Source organism: Salvelinus sp. IW2-2015, linkage group LG22 (genome assembly GCF_002910315.2).
Source record: "Salvelinus sp. IW2-2015 linkage group LG22, ASM291031v2, whole genome shotgun sequence".
In the NCBI taxonomy this organism is placed as follows: Eukaryota; Metazoa; Chordata; class Actinopteri; order Salmoniformes; family Salmonidae; genus Salvelinus; species Salvelinus sp. IW2-2015.
Window position 1 is genome coordinate 1,911,785 of NC_036862.1, and position 21,144 is coordinate 1,932,928.

The window sequence follows — 21,144 nt, forward strand, 5'->3', positions numbered from 1 at the left end:
CCCAATTGTCATACTTGTGTAAAAGTAAATATAACTTAGTAAAAAATGACTTAAGTAAAAATTTAAGTCACCCAGCAAAATACTACTTGAGTAAAAGTCTAAAAGTATTTGGTTTTAAATACACTTRAGTATCAAAAGTAATTCATTTCAAATTCCTTACATTAAGCAAACCAGATCACACAATAGCCAGCGGCACACTCCAACATTCAGACATAAATTACCACCAGATCAGAGGCCATAGAGAGATGTTCTCTTGATAAGCGTGTGAATTGGACCATTTTCCTGTCTTGCTACGCATTCAAAATGTACTTTGGTATAAAATGTACATMATTTTATTTAGGAATATAGTAAAAGTTTTCAAAAATAAAAATAGTAAAGTAAATGTAGACACCAAAAAAACGACTTAAGTAGAACATTAAAGTATTTTTACTTAARTATTTTACACCACTGCCTTCTTATTTAATCAACACTGTTAAGTACAAGCATATTAAGGTTGTAATCCTGCAGAGCGGCTATTCCCAAACCAGGGGTATGCGCAATGCCGTCGGGGGTACGCCAAATAAAAATGTGATCACATTTTCAAACAGTCCATTTAGATTTTCCAGTGGGGCTATACATTTGGGTGATGTTTTTTTCTCGCCTGAGTAACAACACTGTTTCACGATACATCAGTGTCATGGCAGGAGATGTTTTGAAACAATTACTGCTTCGCATACAAGCCACTGAATTCTATGCGTTACAGCTGGATGAGTCAACAGACGTGGCGTGCATGGCACAGCTCCTGGTATATGTCCGTTACGTTTATGGGGGGTCAATTAAGGAAGACATCCTCTTCTGCTAACAAGGACAACCGGAAAGGATATTGCTAAAGTACTGGACAGCTTTTTGACATAAATGGATTTTGGTGGTCAGGATGTGTTGGTATATGTACTGATGGTGCAAAAGCCATGACAGGGAGACATAGTTATCGTTATCCCTTTCATGCCCTGCCTCCAGTCCACTTACCAATATCTGAACAAGAGAGCCTCATCGAAATTGCAACAACCGGTTCTGTGAAAATGTAATTTAATCAGAAACCACTGCCAGATTTCTGGATTGAGTATCCTGYCTTGGCAAATCGTTCTGTTAAGACACTGATGCCCTTTGTAACCACATACCTATGTGAGAGTGGACTCGGTCCTCACTAACTAAATACAGGCACAGACTGTGTGTGGAAAATTATTTAAGACGGAACCTGTCCAACACAACCCAACATTGCAGAGTTATGTGCATCCTTTCAAGCACACTCTTCTCATTAACCTGTGGTGAGTTAYTAACAATTTTTGATGAACAAATAAGGTGTTATATGTAAGATGGCTAAATAAAGAGCAAAATTATTKATTATTATTTGTGCCCTGGTCCAATAAAAGCTCTTTGTCACTTCCCACGAGCCGGGTTGTGACAAAAACGCACACTCATTATGTTTAATAAATGTATCGTATAGYGTGTGTGGCAGGCTTACAATGATGGCAAAAAAAAACATTTGAGAGTGCGCTGACCCTGGTGCTAGAGGAGGTACGCAGCTGGAGATTGTTCCCAAACTGTTTATTCAATCTAATGATTAATTGTATGTGATTCATGACACACGCTAAAGAAAACTAGGTTTAGACATTAATTTAGTAGCACCCTATTGAATTTACTGGTATTTAACTACATTCAAGAGCAGTGAGTGAATGCCATAAATATGTGGGGGGAAAAGTTGATTATCCGGTCTTTCAAGAATCCCTTAGCTCTAAAACAGAAACATTTTCTCTCAGCCTCATGGCAAAATGTGTAAAATAGCAGGAGATTAGCTATGACACCGCACATTTATCTAGCCCATGGAAGAAAAAAAAGGAAAAAGGGTGGCCTATCTCGGATTTTGCGAGGGCCCGCGAAACTTCTCTATGCCACGGTGCCCATCCCTGGGTCTAGGTACATTTTCCAAGCCATAGATTCCGCATCTCGTGCTGGCTTCGCGGTGTTCACATTCAGGCATAGCACCGTTCCAACTAGAGAGAGACGTAACGAACGTCTAGTCGGAGTTATGGTTAGACAAACGCCATGCCATTGACCAGACTATTTTTATTCAGGTAGTTAGCTGCTAGTTACAGCCTTATAGACACATCTAGCTAGCTACGGTTCAATGACTGCGTTGTATGCGGCGAGGAACTAGAATAGATGGCAAATCTGAAGCAATTCAATAATAACTGCAGTCACACACACGCTGGCTATCTAAACTGGACAGTGTGGGCACACGCAAGCTATGGCTAGCCACTACAATCAAATGCATTACAAATACGTCCTTTGAATCATAGCTAGCTATTTAAATTAATCTGTCGCCTCTTCGTTGCAGTACAAAATCGACGTCATGCCTTGTTGGAATACAATACACAACGTGTTAATCGGGTTTTAATGAAACACTACCTTATTTGATGAATTGTAGCCAATCGTCTTTCGATCTRCGGCTGTGATCCTCCTCTCGGCTTCAAAATGGCGTCAAAATGGCGCCAATTTGTCCATAGCTGCACCAATCCAGTGTTGGGTGGTTTGCCTGGATACCCACACTGGAAAAGTTTATAAGGACACGCCTGACGACCAAAACKATATTTAATTGCAGAATTGATTAAACTTAGGTTTAGGGTTTGGTTAAGGTAAGGGTCGGTTTTAGTTTTTTGCTATTCGGTTTAAGCGTCAGGTGTGTCCTTAGTCTTTCCCACCAACACTCCTTGCTCTGGCCAAACACAGCGCCACGCCCACGGACGTAAATGTCAGCGAAATAATTTAGTTTGGGTCGTCAGGCTAGACAATGGTGCTGACTGRCAATAATCGAAAATGCTTTTATAGTGACCCCTGCAAATTGGTATACTTAAGTAAAAGCAAACTAACACCCAATAATTTTCGCTAGGTGGAATGTAATTATACTTGCAGTTCAGCATTGATAGACTACAGTTGAAGTCAGAAGTTTACATATGCTTAGGTTGGTTGGAGTCATTAAAACTAAAATTAAAACTTTAAAAMCACTCCACAAATTTCTTGTTAACAAACTATAGTTTTGGCAAGTCGGTTAGGACATCTACTTTGTGCATGACACAAGTAATTTCTCCAACAATTGTTTACAGATAGAATATTTCAGTGTCACAATTCCAGGGGGTCAGAAGTTTATATACCCTGAGTTGACTGTGCCTTTAAACAGCTTGGAAAATTCCAGAAAATTATGTCATGGCTTTAGAAGCTTCTGATAGGCTAATTGACATCATTTGAGTCAATTGGAGGTGTACCTGTGGATGTATTTCAAGGCCTACCTTCAAACTCAGTGCCTCTTTGCTTGACATCATGGGAAMATCAAAAGAAATCAGCCAAGACCACAGAAAAATCTGGTTCATCCTTGGGAGCAATTTCCAAACGCCTGAACGTACCACGTTCATCTGTACAAACTATAGTACGCAAGCATAAACACCATGGGACCACGCAGCCATCATACCGCTCAGGAAGGAGACGCGTTCTGTCCCCTAGAGATGAACGTACTTTGGTGCGAAAAGTGCAAATCAATCCCAGAACAACAGCAAAGGACCTTGTGAAGTTGCTGGAGGAAACAGGTACAAAAGTATCTATATCCACAGTAAAACGAGTCCTATATCGACATAACCTGAAAGGCCGCTCAGCAAGGAAGAAGCCACTGTTACAAAACCGCCATAAAAAAGCCAGACTACGGTTCGCAACTGCACATGGGGACAAAGATCCTACTTTTTGGAGAAATGTCCTCTGGTCTGATGAAACAAAAATAGAACTGTTTGGCCATAATGACCATCATTATGTTTGGAGGAAAAAGGGGGAGGCTTGCAAGCCCAAGAACACCATCCCAACCGTGAAGCACGGGGGTGGCAGCATCATGTTGTGTGGTTGCTTTGCTGCTGGAGGGACTGGTGCACTTCACAAAATAGATGGCATCATGAGGGAGGAAAATTATCTGGATATATTGAAGCAACATCTCAAGACATCAGTCAGGAAGTTAAAGCTTGGTCACAAATGGGTCTTCCAAATGGACAATGACCCCAAGCATACTTCCAAAGTTGTGGCAAAATAGCTTAAGGACAACAAAGGCAAGGTATTGGAATGGCCATGGCAAAGCCCTGACCTCAATCCTATAGAAAATTTGTGGGCAGAACTGAAAAAGCGTGTGCGAGCAAGGAGGCCTAAAAACCTGACTCAGTTACACCAGCTCTGTCAGGAGGAATGAGCCAAAATTCACCCAACTTATTGTGGGAAGCTTGTGGAAGACTACGCGAAAGGTTTGACCCAAGTTAAACAATTKAAAGGCAATTTTACCAAATACTAATTGAGTGTATGTAAACTTTTCTGACCCACTGGGAATGTGATGAAAGAAATAAAAGCTGAATAAATCATTCTCTCTACTATTATTCTGACATTTCACATTCTTAAAATAAAGTGGTGATCCTAACTGACCTAAGTAAGGGAATTTTTGCTATGATTAAATGTCAGGAATTGTGAAAAACTGAGTTTAAACGTATTTGGCTTAGGTGTATGTAAACATCCGACTTCAACTGTATATTACATATGAAAAGGTTAAGACCCCCCCAACATGCAGCATAGACTTGAAGAACACAACACCCATTTAACAATTTTTAATGACAAAAATGTACAAGTAAAAAATCGAATCAAACTATTGGTCTCATACACATATTTAGCAGATGTTATTGCAAATGTAGCGAAATGCTTGTGTTCCTAGCTCCAACAGTGCAGTAGTATCTAAAAATTCACACATATCTAAAAGTAAAATAATGGAATTAAAAATGCATACACTACCAGTCAAACGTTTGGACACCTACTCATTCAAGGGTTTTTATTTTTACTATTTTCTGCATTGTAGAATAATAGTGAAGACATCAAAACTATGAAATGACACATATGGAATCATGTAGTAACCAAAAAAGTGTTAAACAAATCAAAATATATTTTATATTTGAGAAGCCACCCTTTGCCTTGATGACCAGCTTCATGAGGTAGTCACCTGGAATGCATTTCAATTAACAGGTGTGCCTTGTTAAACATTCATTTGTGGAATTTCTTTCCTTCTTAATGCGTTTGAGCCAATCACTTTTGTTGTGACAAGGTAGGGGTGGTATACAGAAGATAGGGCTATCTGGTAAAAGACCAAGTCCATATATTGGCAAGAACAGCTCAAATAAGCAAAGAGAAACGACAGTCCATCATTCATTTCAGATATGAAGGTCAGTCAATACAGAAAATTTCAAGTACTTTGAAAGTTTCTTCAAGTGCAGTCGCAAAAAACATCAAGCGCTGTGATGAAACTGGCTCTCATGAGGACCGACACAGGAAAGGAAGACCCAGAGTTACCTCTGCTGCAGAGGATAAGTTCATTAGTTACCAGCCTCAGAAATTGCAGCCAAAATAAATTCTTCTCATAGTTCAAGTAACAGACACATCTCAACATCAACTGTTCTGAGGAGACTGCGTGAATCAGGCCTTCATGGTCAAATTGCTGCAAAGAAACCACTACTAAAGGACACCAATAAGAAAGAGAGAATTGCTTGAGCCAAGAAATACGAGCAATGGACATTAAACCAGTGGAAATCTCTCCTTTGGTCTGATGAGTCCAAATTTTAGATTTTTGGTTCCAACCGCCGTGTCTTTGTGAGACACTGAGTAGGTGAACGGATGATCTCTGCACGTGTGGTTCCCACCGTGAAGCACGGAGGTGTGATGGTGCTTTGCTGGTGACACTGTCTGTGATTTATTTAGAATTCAAGGCACACTTAACCAGCATGGCTACCACAGCATTCTGCAACGATACGCCATCCCATCTGGTTTGCGCTTCGTGTGACCATCATTTGTTTTTCAACAGGACAATGATCCAACAAACCTCCAGGTTGTGTAAAGGCTATTTGACCAAGAAGGAGAGTGATGGAGTGCTGCATCAGATGACCTGGCCWCCACAATCACACAGACCTCAACCCAATTGAGCTGGTTTGGGATGAGTTGGACCACAGAGTGAAGGAAAAGCAGCCAACAAGTGCTCAGCATATGTGGAAACTCCTTCAAGACTGTTGGAAAAGCATTGCAGGTGAAGCTGGTTGAGAGAATGCCAAGAGTGTGCAAAGCTGCCAACCAAGGCAAAGAATGGCTACTTTGAAGAATCTAAAATRGAAAATATATTTGGATTTGTTTAATACATTTTTGGTTACTACATGATTCCATATGTGTTATTTCATAGTTTTGATGTCTTCACTATTATTCTACAAWGGAGAAAATAGTAAAAATAAATAAAAACCCTTGAATGAGTAGGTGTGTCCAAACTTTTGACTGGTACTGTAATTTATACAGTTGAAATGCATAGAAAAAAAGTGACTTTAGTGCCACTAAAAATTTTATTTTCACAAAAATAGTTTTAAATTCTGCCAGTATAAATCAAATACAGTAACAATCCTGTAAAATGCTGGTAGTATCATTAAAAAAAAAAAATAGTAATACAGCTCCGTCTCTGATCATTGACTGTGGTTTAGTTATTTTTCAAACCCAAAGGCAGAGAGTGGTTGGTTGATAGTCATCCGGGTTGTATTTACTAGGGGGAAAAAAAGCAGAAACGGGGAGGGACTACTTAAACTTGTCCAATAAGAAAGATTTGCTTTTGTTTTTCTTTCGCATAGCGTTTTGCGAAAGTGAAGAACATTTTGCTATGGTGTGCACTAATGAATACACACCAGGACATAGGGACTAGTCGAAGTCTGAGTGGTTGGCCCTGCTGTGTCTCTGCTGCTGTGAGGGATGTCTTGTGGGTCTAAAAGGCTCCTGGGAGTTCATCACAATGTCCAAGGACATGGGCAGCTCAAACCGCTCCAGCATCTGCCCAATCTTCTCCCTTGACACACTGTGCTTGTTTCTCCTGGAGGGGGGAAGGAMGGGTGTATTGGGAGGTTTCTTCTGCTCTACATACGATTTGTTCTATAAATAAGCTATAAAGTATGTCTTCATGCAAAACATATAAAAAAACAGGCATTCAATTATAGGGTGTTAACCTATAAAATGAGTCTCATTCAAGGTTTATACAAATATGTCCATTCAATAGAGAATTGCGTCAGAAAAACAATTGTGTGTGTCGTCATACTGGTCTCTGAGTTGTGGTCAGACTCGCTCAGGTGGAACAAACTTAAACTTGCGCCTTTTTCAATGCTGAATCGAATGTCATTGAGAAAACAGAAAGGTGTCATCATGGATTTTTTCACAAACATCCTTTCTGAATTTAAAAGTAATACAATAAGTAATCATGTAGTTTTTCAAAAGTATCTGTAATCTATTTACAATATTTTTTTTGCTGGTAACGTAACTGATTCAGTTTTTTTTTTGTAATCAGATGAGTCTGAATACAAGTCAGAGAGCACTATGATGACTCACCAATTGTTTTTCTGATGCAATTCTCTATTGAATTGACATATTTTCATAAACGTTAAATGAAGTCCAAACCCGCAAAACACCAGTCTCAAAGTCAACAGTGAAGAGGTGACTCCGGGATGCTGGTCTTCTAGGCAGAGTTGCAAAGAAAAAGCCATCTCTCTGTCAAGTGTCAGTGTTCTTATGCCCATCTTAATCTTAAATTTTTATTGGCCAGTCTGAGATATGGCTTTTTCTTCACAACTCTGCCTAGAAGGCCAGCATCCTGAGGTTTTCAGCCGTGCTAACATAATTTCAAAAGGGGTTCCTAATGATCACTTAGCCTTTTAAAATGATAAACTAGGATTAGCTAATACAACATGCCATTGGAACACAGGAGTCATGGTTGCTGATAATGGGCCTCTGTACGCCTATGTAGCTATTCCATAAAAAATCTGCCGTTTCCAGCTACAATAGTCATTTACAACATTAAATGTCTGCACTGTATTTCTGACAAATTTGAGTTATTATTAATGGACAAAATCTAAAAAAGTGCTTTTCTTTAAAACACAAGGACATTTCTAAGTGACCCCAAACTTTGAACGGTAGTGTATATTTGGAAAGTATTCAGACCCCTTCACTTTGTTATGTTACAACTGTTAGGTTCTAATTCTCAGAGTAAAAAACTCAACGGACATTATGAAAGCTTAACCAAGTTTAAATCTTCCCAGAGGATCAATACAGCTGCATTAGACAAAACATGTTTCCACCACCACAAGTATATATATATACACACACTCCAATTTAGGCACTCCTCCTTCTCTCCAATCCTTACATCTTTTATGGTTTGATAGGAAGACGAAGTGATGGGGTAATAAACCATTCCTTCTCCCTTAAGGTGATCTGACCTCAACCCCCTTGATGCCTAATCCAAAGATCTCCACCCGTATTACCTATAGCAATCCTGTGACTTCCTCCCATCTACCCAGCACATTCCAAAGCCATCTGGCTCCTACAGATCACCAATAACTTCTGGTGTAAAAACCAGTCTCTATCACCCCTCAGATACTAGTCTTACTTCTGATGTATCATGTCTCTAGGATAGCAATATTCCAAGTTTAACCCAGAATCCAACAACCTTATTCTAAAGTGGATTAAATAGTAATCGCGCCTCCCCCCAATCTACACAATCCCCATAATGACAAAACAAAAACAGGTTTACAAATTCATAAATAAAATAAAAACATGGAAATAGCATTTACATAAGTATTCAAACCCTTTACTCAGTACTTTGTTGAAGCACCTTTGGCAGCGTTTACAGCCTTGAGTCTTCTTGGGTATGACGCTAGAAGGTTGACACCTGTAATTGGGGAGTTTCTCCCATTCTTCTCTGCAGATCCACTCAAGCTCTGTCAGGTTGGATGGGGAGCATCGCTGCCAAGCTATTTTCAGGTCTCTCCAAAGATGTTAGATAGAGTTCAAGTCCGGGCTCTGGCTGGGCCACTCAAGGACATTCAGAGACTTGTCACGAAGCCATTCCTGCGTTATCTAGGCTAGGTGCTTATGGTCGTTGTCCTGTTGGAAGATGAACATTTGCCCCAGTCTGAGGTCCTGAGCGCTCTGTAGAAGGTTTTCATCAATCTCCTCTGTACTTTGCGCCGTTCATCTTTGCCTCGATCCTGAGTCTCCCAGTCCCTGCCTCTGAAAAACATACCCACAGCATGATGCTGCCACCCCCATGCTCCACCGTAGGGATGGTGCCAGTTTTCCTCCAGACGTGACGCTTGGCATTTTAGGCCAAAGAGTTCAATCTTGGATTCATCAGACCATATAATCTTGTTTCTCATGTTCGGAGAGTCCTTTAGGTGCCTTTTGGCAAACTCCAAGCAGGCTGTCATGTGCCTTTTACTGAGGAGTGGCTTCCGTCTGGCCACTCTACCATAAAGGCCTGATTGGTGGAGTGATGCAGAGATGGTTATCTATCTGGAAGGTTCTCCCATCTCCACAGAGGAACTCTGGAGCTCTGTCAGTCACCTCCCTGACCAAGGCCCTTCTCCCCCGATTACTCAGTTTGGGGCAGCCATGCCTAGGTAGAGTCTTGGCGGTTTCAAACTTCTTCCATTTAAGAATGATGGTGGCCAATGTGTTCTTGGGGACCTTCAATGCTGCAGAAATGTTTTGGTACCCTTCCCATGATCTGTGCATCGACACAATCCTGTTTCGGAGCTCTACGAACAATTCCTTCGACTTCATGGCTTGGTTTTTGCTCTGACATGCACTGTCAACTGTGGGACCTTATATAGAGAGGTGTGCCTTTCGAAATCATGCCCAATCAATTGAATTTACCCCATGTGGACTCCAATCAAGTTGAAGAAACATCAAGGATGATCAATGGAAACAGGATGCACCTGAGCTCAATTTCTAGTCTCATAGCAAAGGGTCTGAATACTTATATAAATAAGGTATAATAAATAAAAAAATGTGTAATACATTTAAAAAAACCTGTGTTCGCATTGTCATTACAGGGTACTGTGTGTAGATTGATGAGGGCATTTTATTTAATCCATTTTAGAATAAGGCTGTAACGTAACAATTTTGATAAATTCAAATGGGTCTGAATACTTTCCGAATGCACGGTTTCTATACACACAGTATATTCATTTACAACGCTAACAGACTAAATTTCAACATCTACCCTACGTGAAAGTGATCTGTTCCAGTTCTCATGGTGTATTTCTGAGTCTTTCCCTTTAAAGGACCCCTCCAGAGAATCTAGTCCTAGAGCGGAAATGTTCGTTAACGTTCCACCTCCGAAGAATGATGCAGGCTATTATGTATTGTAATGTATATTCATTACAATACATATTCATAAATTGGGGGTGGGAAGGAACGTTGTGGTGATTTCCACATGGAGTGGATAAATATCAACAAATAGGGCACAGACAGGTGTCAGTGTTGCTAGCTAAGGTGCATCCTTTAGTAGGTAGGCTGCTGGTAGGCTTCAGTACAGCAAAGCCAAGTCAGACCGTGCTCATGGTTCTCACAGGGGAAGTGAAATGATAGGCTACTACGACTTTGCCCATGATGCACACCGCAAATGACATGTAACACCCTGGGCATCGGATACGAAACACCAATACAAATGTAACAGCACAACATAGATAAGGGACTTGTTTTTCTTCCGTGGGTGCCGTTTCATTTAAGTGATAATGCCCGAGAAACCGTTTGGAGGATATATTGGCACAGGTGCTTGGAGGATATATTGGCACTGGCTTCAAGGGCATTATGACTTTTATACAATGGGTTACCAACATATTTTCTTTAAAAACGTTGATGCATTCATTCATACTATTTAATCCTTCCACAAGATATAGTCCCGGTACAAATATAGGGTTGCTATCCAAGCCGGCTGGTCGTCCATTCTATTGGTTCGGGTTGCCAGAGACGCGACTCAGTCATTCAGTCTTTTTGTTCTGCATCTATGGACGCGACCCAGTCGTTCGTTTTTAAATGTTCCATTGCCATACTGGCTGGCAACGTTCTTATCCCTTGCTTGCTAGTTAGCCAACTACAGCTAACTTAGTCACGTCAAACAATGCAGCCAGAATAACAGTAGCTGCATTTCTGTTTGTTTAAGCTGTTTTCTAGCGAATTTTTTGGGGATACATCAATAACAATGAACTATTGAGGCGCGATTTTGCCTCGAATATAAAATGTGCTCTCTCGTCAGAACACTGTTGTTTAAAGGAGCTAGCCAACAACACAGTTAACACAATAACTTTAAACTGAAGCTGCAAAGACTGCAAACTAGCTGCACTTCTTTTTGTTTAACCTTTTTTCAATTGACATTTCTTTGTATATATCCATAAAAATGAAGCCAGCTGATTCATGATTTTGACTTGCTGAGAAACACTGCCTGCATATCTCGTCCGGACTCCTCCAAGTTCATTACTATGGGACAGCTGAAGATCGAATTTGAATATTGAAACAATGTTGCAAATGTCGGATAGGCAGACATAGGTTGATACAAATTTCCTCTGGAATGCGCTTTTAACCAATCAGCATTAGACCCACCTATAATTTTCATTGGAAGACACGGCATCGACACGGATTACCACGAATGTCTCACTTCAGATTTCCCACGTTAAGGCCAAATATATCATACTTGACAAAAATGACCTTTTGACATAAATCGTTGTACATCATGGGTAAACTCTGGCCATCATCTTTCAGCTCAAAAAAGTAGATTTCTGCTGGTGTGGCCGTTTAAAATCGCCATAACAGCCCCTCTCAACATAGATTGATCGTGGTTAAAGCCAATGATCTGGAGATGAAACTGACGAGGGTGTATAGTTGATTTTGATTAGTTCAAAGCGCGGAAACACCTCCAAATGCCGAAAATGGAAGAGATACAACTAAGAGCAGCACAGTCTAAACTAGAAACGGTCACAACAAACTAACGTTCCTATTTCATCAACACTGTTAGTACAAGCATAGTAAGATTCTAAATACTGTAGAGAACAATCTAATTAATAATTGTATTTGATTTATGATGACACGAGGCAAAGAAAACTACGTTTAGACATTAAGTTAGTAGCACCCTCTTGAATTGGCCTGTTTTCCCCTGCATTCTAGAGCAGTGAGTGAACGCCCAACGATGTACCGTATATAATTTGTATAATGTATATTCTCTAAATACATAGCATCTTACATGACGATAGTATCTCTTAATGCAGACAATCATGGACAGACTTACTTCTCTAACTCGACGGGATCAAATTTCCAGCTGGTGTGAGGCTCATGAAAGTTGATACTGTATCCTCTCTCCAAGGCCTGCATGATGAGAAATAAGTATTCATCATATTCATTAAAATGTACATCAAATGGGTAGATTTTTGATAACTGAAAAATACTGTCTGCAAAAAAGAATATAACAGGATAAACATACCAGTTTAACATATGGCTTCATTTCCCAAGCTTGCATATTTGTGTTATCAATAATGACAGGAGAACAGCATTTATACATGGCTTCTTGTGCTGAAAGAATACAAAGCATTGAGGCAAAATCATTTATACACTCCTTTTTTACATGTTTACAAAACAAACAAGATAATAAATTAAACATATCCAATCAAACAATATATAATATTAATAGCAACGATGGTGGCCTGGCTGGTCTAGCATTAATGCCTCAGCTTCCAAAACGCGTCTGTATCGGCATAGGTTTGAATCAGGTCTACCGCCCTTAGACAAATCTCTTTCCCACTGTCATTCTCTATGTGTTCAATACAATCAGAATATACCTTAAAAATATATTTTAAAACAATCGCAACGATGGACCTCATTTATTACTACTTCATCAAAAGAAAATCAAACACATTTTTTAAGACACTTCTATAGAGCCAACCTCGGTTCTGGTTCCAGTGGTGTGCGGCCCCCAGCAGACTGGGATCGTAGGTGTAGCCTTCTTCCTGGGAGAAGTAGTCATCTGTACTCAGAACCTGCCCGCTGGAGCCTGTCGACAGCAGTTCCCTGGAGAAACACACACGCAATGGCTCAAAACAAATGCTTTTAAAATAGAGGTAAATTCATTCAAACATGAGTAAACAGTTAACGTATGACTTATTGGTTGAAATTGTGCGATTGTAATTTTGATGCTTGAAAAAGACACATTTACAACTGTTTTATTACKGATTCATAAAATGTATATATACTTGTTCTAAACCTTTTATAGCTTGTTAGTTACCCAATAATGTTTCCCTGATAAAAACATACCTGGCCAGTGTTGATTTCCCAGATCCCGGGGCTCCCCTCATCAGAATGAGAACCAGAGAAGGATCATAGTCATATGTTTTATCTTCTGGTGGTTGGTGCTGATCCTCTGGCTGAGGTGGCTCAGGTCCTTGGTCAAACCTCTGCTGCCATTCAGAAGAACCTTGCTGGTCATTACCCTGCTGGTCATACTTGTCATCTCTCCAACCGTAGCCCCCTCTGTCTCTGTTGTTAGAGTGCTGTGGGGGAAAGCCATGGCCATCCAAGTCTGGAGAGTTCCTGTACCCATCAGGGACAGGGAACCTGTGAAAAGGTGGGACCTGCTGGGAGCCCTCTCGTTGGGGGTGATACCGGTGGTCTGCGGGAGGTGGTGGCGGGAGGCAGGGGATCGGAGGTGGTGGCGGGAAGCGGTGGGGAGGTCTGTGGAACCTGTAGTATGGCTGACTGTGGAAAGGTGGGGGAGGTTGCCAGTGATTATGATCTGAGTAGGGACCATAGCTGGGCCCCCTAGGTATCGGTCTCCTGGGCTGGTATGGCTCGTTGTCATACCAGTGTGGGCAAGGCACGTGATTCAGTTGCTTATGGCCATGGCTTGCATTTGACCCTTCTCTTGCAGGTGGTGGGTTATGAGCGGTGAGTAATTCAACTGAGCCTTCATTTTTGGCCGTGCTACTGTCAACGCTGTCTTTTGGATCAATCTCCTCAAGCTCTTTGTAGAACTCACTCAGTGTCTCTTCAATGTTAGGTTTGGCAAGTTTCCTTACTTTTGGGGGTTTGGGAGCTCTCTGGACTGCCTTAGGAGGACAGCATACAGGTCCAATGAAGGCAGTGCTGCTGGTACCCAGCTTTTTTTTAACTGGCTCTCGGCCTCTTACACCAGGACCTCCATCAATTCTCACTGGCAGCACTCTGTCTGTTGCAGAGGCTCCATTTGTCTCCGCTTTTGAACACTCCAGTAGTTCTCCATTTCTTCCAGTGAGAGAAGTTAACGAGTTGGCATTTCCATGAGACATCGAGATGGTGGGGGGAAATCCTTTGAATCAACATGCTATGAAGGTAACAAGACCTCAATGACAAATCAAAAATTTGTCTACTGCACATCATAGTTCATGGGTTTGATTAGCAATACTTATCTAGCAAATTAGCTTGGTAGTGAAGCTGAATCAGTGGCAAAAGGTTTGATGCTTTTTAAAGAAACAATATTGCTGCACTTCATTCACAAGCAGCAAGCTCTAACTATACCTGTCATTCTTTAAAGCTAGCTAAGTTAACTAAACAAAACAACGCTAAATAGCTAGCTAGCCAGCCAACATTAGCAAACGTCTTTTTTATTGTAAAGCAATTCAAATTATACAATCTAGATAAAACTAAGAGTATACAACGGCGTGTAGCTAACGTATAACAGTTAAACATTAGCAAGTTAGCTAATGTCAAAACAAGCCTTGCAAAGTTATTGTTTGGCAAGATTTTGGTAACTGACACAATTATGGCTGTTGCCTATGGGTATTTTGCGAATGAATTAACTACTTACCATAAAGTGATCAACTTGAAGCATTACATGTTATCATGTTCATAATTTTGGATTAGCTAACTAGCATTTTGTTTACGGAAGTTAACAGGAAGTCTGACTTCTTCAGTCTGTGTGAAACACTGGAGGCAGTTTCGCAGCGACACTGCCACCTGCTGTTACGGTGAAAATGTTTGACCACACCAGTAAAAATTCTGCTTATAAATTACACTAAATATTCATATTGAATAATAAATTAGAACATTTATTGTGAACATGCAGATGTGAGAGACATGAGGTCATAAACTCAAGGACAAAAATGTTACAGTATTTTTGGATTTATATTATACAGTTAGTGTCAGCTCTTCTAATGCCATCTAAGAAAACACTGAAGCAGCCTCACTAAAAAAGTTCCGGAGTTGGCCAAGACAACCCCTTTTCTGTCCGGTAGCACATCCGGTGAACAGGTCAGTGTTCCATAYCCGCAGGCAGAACAGTTGAAACTGGAGCAGAAGCATGACCTGGTGGACTGGGGACAGCAAGGAGCCATCAGGTCAGGTAGTCCYGAGGCATGGCCCTACGGCTCAGGTCCTCCGAGAGGGAGAGAGAATTAGAGGGAGCATACTTAAATTCACACAGGACACCAGATAACACAGGAGAAATACTCCAGATATAACAATTTGACCCTAGCCCCCCCGACACAAACTATTGCACCAGCATAGAAGTGTTCCTGGCCCTGCTTGAACCACACACACATTAAACTCAAACACACACCAGTATCCTCAAATCAGTGGCAGTGAGGAAGACAAATCTTGACCTCACAGGAGTAAGGTAGCCAATTTCCCTGTATAACAGCTTCTCTGTCACTTTCCCACTCCAGGTTTGATTGTGACATTTCGAAACCTTCAAAACGCCCTCAATCCCTAGCTACCTGGATAAGGATCTTGAGTTGAGCGGCAGCCTCCTGTAGATGTGGCTCCTTAGGGTTGTTGGAAAACAAGGCCAGATCTCCAGCGTACAGGCCAGGGATGGCACAGCGGATGGGGGAGGGCTGGGCTCTGAGCTTTAGGTTACCGAGGGCCACCAGAGGCTTGACCAGCTCCTCCAAGCCCTGCTGGACCAGACTGCTGCACTAGCGCAACCTTGACAAAGTCCAGCCGGCCATCCTCTAGATACACCACTGAAGAGTGACCTTCAGGCACAGCATGTCAACGGAGTTAGTCATATCGACAGCCTTGCCACATAGCTGGACTTCATGCCTGAAGTGTGCATCTATCCTGTCTTGTTCTTGATATGTCATATGTCGTTGGTTATATATGGTTATGCATTTGTCCCAGACCTGTGTTCAAATCATATTTATTTAAATAGCCTTAATGCATTTCAAAGTAAGTATTTAGACAAAGCTCCTTTGAAATTACATGTAGTTGAATATTGGAATGTATTGGCATGTACTTTATTTTAAAAAATGAAGAAAATACTCAAATACACAGAAAACTGTATTTCAAATACAATTACATAAAGGCTCAGTGCAGTCAAAATTGTGATTTGCCTGTGTTTTACAGATATTTCCACGCTATGGGGTTGGAATAATACTGTGAAAATGATGGTGATGCCTTTTTAGATTAACAGCTGTTTAAAAAACCTCCTGAAATTTTTGCCTGGTTTGGTAGAATGGAGTTTTGGCAGTAAATGAGTTAGACCAATAAGAAAGATAATTCAAAACCTCTGCCAATAACTAGTTGTTTTCCCCTGCCAACTCAGGGTTTTCCCCTGCCAACTCAGACAGTCTTGGAAAAATGTATTGCTAAGAAGCAATTTTTGTTGCTTTTTGACCATTTAATTGGAAAACAATCACAGTAAGGGTCTTGGAGAAGATCAAGATGTCGTCGGGGGGAACAAAGACGAACCGATTCAACATATCCCTCAGGGTTTCATTGACCAATGCTTGAAAGACTACCGGTGAGTTCGATAATCCGAAGGTCATGACTAAATACTCATAATGGCCACTAGGGGTGTTAAAGGCAGTCTTCCACTCATCTCCCTCTCTGATTCTCACCAGATTGTAAGTGTTGCGGAGGTCCAGTTTGGTGAAGAATTGGGCCCCTTGGACCAACTCCAATGCAGAGAACATCAGGGGTAGGTGGTAAAAATTGTTGATCGTAATCTGGTTCAGCCCTCTGTAGTAAATGCATGGACACTGGCCTCCATCCTTCTTACCCACGAAGAGGAAGCCTGCACCAGCAGGGGATATCGAGGGGCGAATTAAACCTGCCTCCAGCGACTCCTGGATGTAATTGTCCATGACTGCTGCTTCAGGGGTCTAGAGGGAGTACATACGACTCCAGGGAGGTGTGGCGTCAGGTAGGAGTTCTATGGCACAGTCATAAGGACGATGAGGGGGAAGGGTGGCGGCCTGCCTCTTACTGAAGGCCACCCGGAGATCGAAGTATTCGGGAGGGAGAGCGGAAAAGTCTTGGTCTTCAAGGGATGCAGGAGGACACGGCGAGGCTCTTGGTGAGGTCTTAGACATTTAGTCTGACAGTCCTTACCACAGTCTAGTAGGTGTCCCGTGGATCAGGAAACTAGTAGGTTATGTAGCGCTAGCCAGTGGTACCCTAGTATAAGGGGGTTCTCGGGAGCAGTGATGAACAGAAACTAAGTCTGAGTGGTTCACCCCAAACTGCAGTAGAATGGGCTTGGTCTGATATTTGACCTGACTGGAGCCAATGGTGCGTCCATCGACGTCTTGAATCTGCAGAGGGATGGGACATTCCACGCAGGGCATCTGTAACTCTGGCGAAGTCTTGATCAATGAAATTATCCGCGGCCCCGGAGTCCACAAAGGCTTGAATCTGGTGCTGATGGTTGTCCCAGTGCAGGGTAGGGGGTAGTAACAGACTGGGTAGCCGGGAGGTAACTGTACAGCTTGTCAGGATTTCCCCCTGTCCTGGCATGCCCTGGTGTTTCCCGTCAGCYCTGGGCAGGTAACACGGAGATGGCCGAGACCTCCGCCATAGAGGCAGCAGCCTCTGCGCCGTCGCCTGTCACGCTCCTGTGGGCTCAGACGTGTGCGACTCAGCTGCATGGGATCATCCATGCTATGCTCGGTGAGCTTGGGATGCTCAGGAAACCGGAATGCTGGAGTGGTGTCTAAAGGACGCTGTCTCACCCGTTCCCGGTTGTCAATCCTGATTGCCAGCATTATCAGGGACTCGAGGTTCTCTCCCAGTTCTCGAGCGGCAGTTCGGGGGTACGAGGGTATGTTTGGTAGCATGAGTGAAGGAGGCTTTGTTGTGAAATAGGAAGCCGATTCTAGATTTAATTTTGGATTGGAGATGCTTAATGGTGTGGGCAGGTGTGGGCAGCRATCGGTTGAAGAGCATGCATTTCGTTTTACTAGCATTTAAGAGCAGTTGGAGGCCACGGAAGGAGTGTTGTATGGCATTGAAGCTCGTTTGGAGGTTTGCTAACAGTGTCCAAAGAAGGGCCAGATGTATACAGAATGATGTCGTCTACGTAGAGGTGGATCAAAGAATCACCCGCAGCAAGAGCAACATCATTGATATATACAGAGAAAAGAGTCGGTCCGACGATTTGACACATTGAACTCTATCTGAGAACTAGTTGGTGAACCAGACAAGGCAGTCATTAGAGAAACCAAGATGTAAAAAATAACTCCAGAGGCCTCACACCATCCTATTTGAAAGGGTCATTGTACTCTTTAAGATGGGCCCTTTACTTATGACATAAACAGATCATTTTACCCCTTTAATAACACTTTACAGCAGTAGGTTAAATCAGGGGCACACAGAGTGTTTCTATGTTTCTGTGTCTTAAACAAATATACTATGAAACAAAAGGATACACCTCACACACATGGTTATTGTTTAAAAAGAAGACACCAGTAACATGTCAGATATAATTTAAATGTATTAATTTTTGAGTTTGCATCCGAATATCCCAAATACTGAAATGTAACAAAACGCCTATTGTGTTTATTGAGCTGTACACTGAGATGCTCAGTTGGTCAATATTCCCCTCCATGGGCCCCAAAAAGGGAGCAGATCTCATACCAATCTATCTTTTTAGACATTTATCCATTCACCTTCTTTCTAGTGTAGACAATAATTTGTTAATGTTTTATTGAGTGTTTGAGATTAGGTCCCTGAATGGTCAAAACCTCTTCAAATAGAAGTATGTTTGTAGCACAAAATATCACAAAATATCTTACAGATAGGCCCTCTCTCACTCTTTCATCATGTCACAAGCTGACAGGCTCCCAGAGGCAGGGCCATAAAAGGGCCCAGCTCACTCAACTTCCCCTCCCCTCTCCAACAGCCATCAGCCCAGAACATCCTGAAGACAGAAAATCTAAACGATCATCTGGGAATCCTTTCTTCCTCATGGTGCTTTTTGAAAGTGAGTTAAATATTCAATGTGATGTTTGTATATAGATATACAGTACCAGTCAAAAGTTTGGACACACCTACTCATTCCGGGGTTTTTCTTTATTTTGACTATTTTCTATATTGTAGAATAATAGTGAAGGCATCAAAACCATGAAATAACACAAAAGTGTTAAACAAATCAAAATGTTTATTTTTTTATTCTTCAAAGGAGMCACCCTTTGACTTGATGACAGCTTTGCATTCGCTCAACCAGCTTCGTTAGGTAGTCATCTGGAATGCATATTAATTTGTGGAATTTCTTTCCTTCTTAATGTCTTTGAGCCAATCAGTTGTGTTGTGACAAGGTATGGGTGGTGTACAGAAGATAGCCCTATAAGACCTAATCCATATTATGGCAAGAACAGTTCTAATAAGCTAAGAGAAATGGCAGTCCATCGTTACTTTAAGACATGAAGTCCAGTCAATCCTGAAATTTTCAAGAACTTTGAAAGTTTCTTCAAGTGCAGTCGCAAAAACCATCAAGCACTATGATGAAACTGGCTCTCATGAGGACCGCCACAGGAAAGGAAGACCCAGAGTTAGAGGATAAGTTCATTAGTGTTAACTGCACCTCAGATCAAAGCCCCAAAATATGCTTCACAGAGTTCAAGTAACAGACACATCTCAACAACAACTGTTCAGAGCAGACTGCATGAATCAGGCCTTGCTGCAAAGAAACCACTACTAAAGGACACCAATAATAAGAAGAGACTTGCTTGGGCCAAGAAACATGAGCAATGGACATTAGACTGGTGGAAATCTGTCCTTTGGCCTGATGAGTCCAAATTTGAGATATTTGGTTCCAACGGCTGTGTCTTTGTCAGACGCAGAGTAGATGAACGGATGATCTCCGATCTCAACAGGACAAAGACCCAGCACAGCCCTTACACAGGATGTGTAAGGGCTATTTGACCAACAAGGAGAGTGATGGAGTGCTGCATCAGATGACCTGGCCTCCACAATCACTCAACCTCAACCCAATTGAGATGGTTTGGGATGAGTTGGACCACAGAGTGAAGGAAATGCAGCCAACAAGTGCTCAGCATATGTGGGAACTCTTTCAAGACTGTTGGAAAAGCATTCTTCATGAAGCTGGTTGAGAAAATGTCAAGGGTGTGCAAAGCTGTCATCAAGGCAAAGGGTTGATACTTCAAAGAATCTCAAATCTCAAATCTATTTTGATTTCTTTCACATTTTCTTTGCTTACTGGATTATTCAATATGTGTTATTTCATAGTTTTGATGTCTTCACTATTATTCTACCATGTAGAAAATAGTAAAAAATAAAGAAAACCCCTAGAATGAGGAGGTGTATCCAAACTTTTGACTGGTAGTGTATATTATTTAAGACTGATATTTATGAATTGTTTTCATAAATGAAGGCTATTTATCCATTGAGCGGTAGCCATTGTTTTTATTCATACTGTTTGTTGACAGTAGCTTCTACCCTCTTAGGTTCTATTTGACCCTCTTATTATATCAAACCTCTCAGACTAGAAACTATGATTAGAAACTATGGCCAACTATGTTCAAACTATGTGTCACATTCTGACCTTAGTTTCTTTTTTTATGTCTTTGTGTTAGGTTGGTCAGGGCGTGAGTTGGGGTGGGCAGTCTATGTTCTTTTTTCTAGGTTGTTTGTTTTCTATGTGTTTGGTCTGGTGTGTAACGGTTGTTCTCCTCCTCGTCTGAGGAGGAGCATGGATCGGACCAAAACGCAGTTTGTGTGGAATACATGATGAATTTATTTAAACAAGACGAACACGAAGCACACTTGAGAAATTACAAAATAATAAACGACGTAGACCGACCTGAACATGAACTTACAAAACACGAAGAACGCACGAACAGGAACAGACTAGACAAACGAAACAGTCCCGTGTGGTACAAACACTGACACGGAAGACAATCACCCACAAACAAACGGTGTGAACAGCCTACCTTAATATGATTCTCAATCAGAGGAAACGTCAAACACCTGCCCCTGATT

The 21,144-nt window shown here is 41.5% G+C and overlaps 2 protein-coding genes and 1 long non-coding RNA gene across 6 annotated transcripts in view; 1 reads left to right on the forward strand and 2 right to left on the reverse strand.

Annotated features, from left to right (window-relative positions):
- Positions 1 to 2,784, reverse strand: part of LOC111949572 (sister chromatid cohesion protein PDS5 homolog B-A) — a 25,091-nt gene extending 22,307 nt beyond the window's left edge. The window contains exon 1 of one of the 4 annotated variants that reach the window (XM_070433933.1): positions 2,446 to 2,784. The gene's annotated coding sequence lies outside the window, so the exon portion shown is untranslated. The remainder of the gene's footprint in view (positions 1 to 2,445) is intronic. The other 3 variants (XM_070433932.1, XM_023966855.2, XM_070433934.1) reach the window with 3 other exon arrangements.
- A 1,865-nt stretch (positions 2,785 to 4,649) lies between these two features.
- On the reverse strand, positions 4,650 to 14,213 carry LOC111949570 (NEDD4-binding protein 2-like 2). The gene is made up of 5 exons (XM_023966854.2): positions 13,204 to 14,213; positions 12,836 to 12,960; positions 12,377 to 12,465; positions 12,185 to 12,261; positions 4,650 to 6,943 (listed from the first exon to the last, which is right to left on the reverse strand). Exons 1-5 carry the CDS (start codon positions 14,211 to 14,213, stop codon positions 6,775 to 6,777), a joined length of 1,470 nt encoding a protein of 489 aa, XP_023822622.1. The 3' UTR covers positions 4,650 to 6,774.
- Positions 14,180 to 20,353, forward strand: LOC139022770 (uncharacterized). Its single transcript, XR_011473808.1, has 3 exons — positions 14,180 to 14,256; positions 15,588 to 16,666; positions 16,767 to 20,353. It is a non-coding gene; the product is annotated as an uncharacterized lncRNA (long non-coding RNA).
- The last annotated feature ends 791 nt before the right edge of the window (positions 20,354 to 21,144 follow it).

Coding starts and splice junctions, on each gene's coding strand:
- LOC111949570 (XM_023966854.2), bottom strand. CDS start 14,213: ATGTCTCATGGAAATGCCAACTCGTTAACTTCTCTCACTGGAAGAAAT. Junction 12,961..13,203: donor GGGAAATCAACACTGGCCAG/GTATGTTTTTAT, acceptor GTGTTTCTCCAG/GGAACTGCTGTCGACAGGCT. Junction 12,262..12,376: donor TGAAGCCATATGTTAAACTG/GTATGTTTATCC, acceptor CTCATCATGCAG/GCCTTGGAGAGAGGATACAG.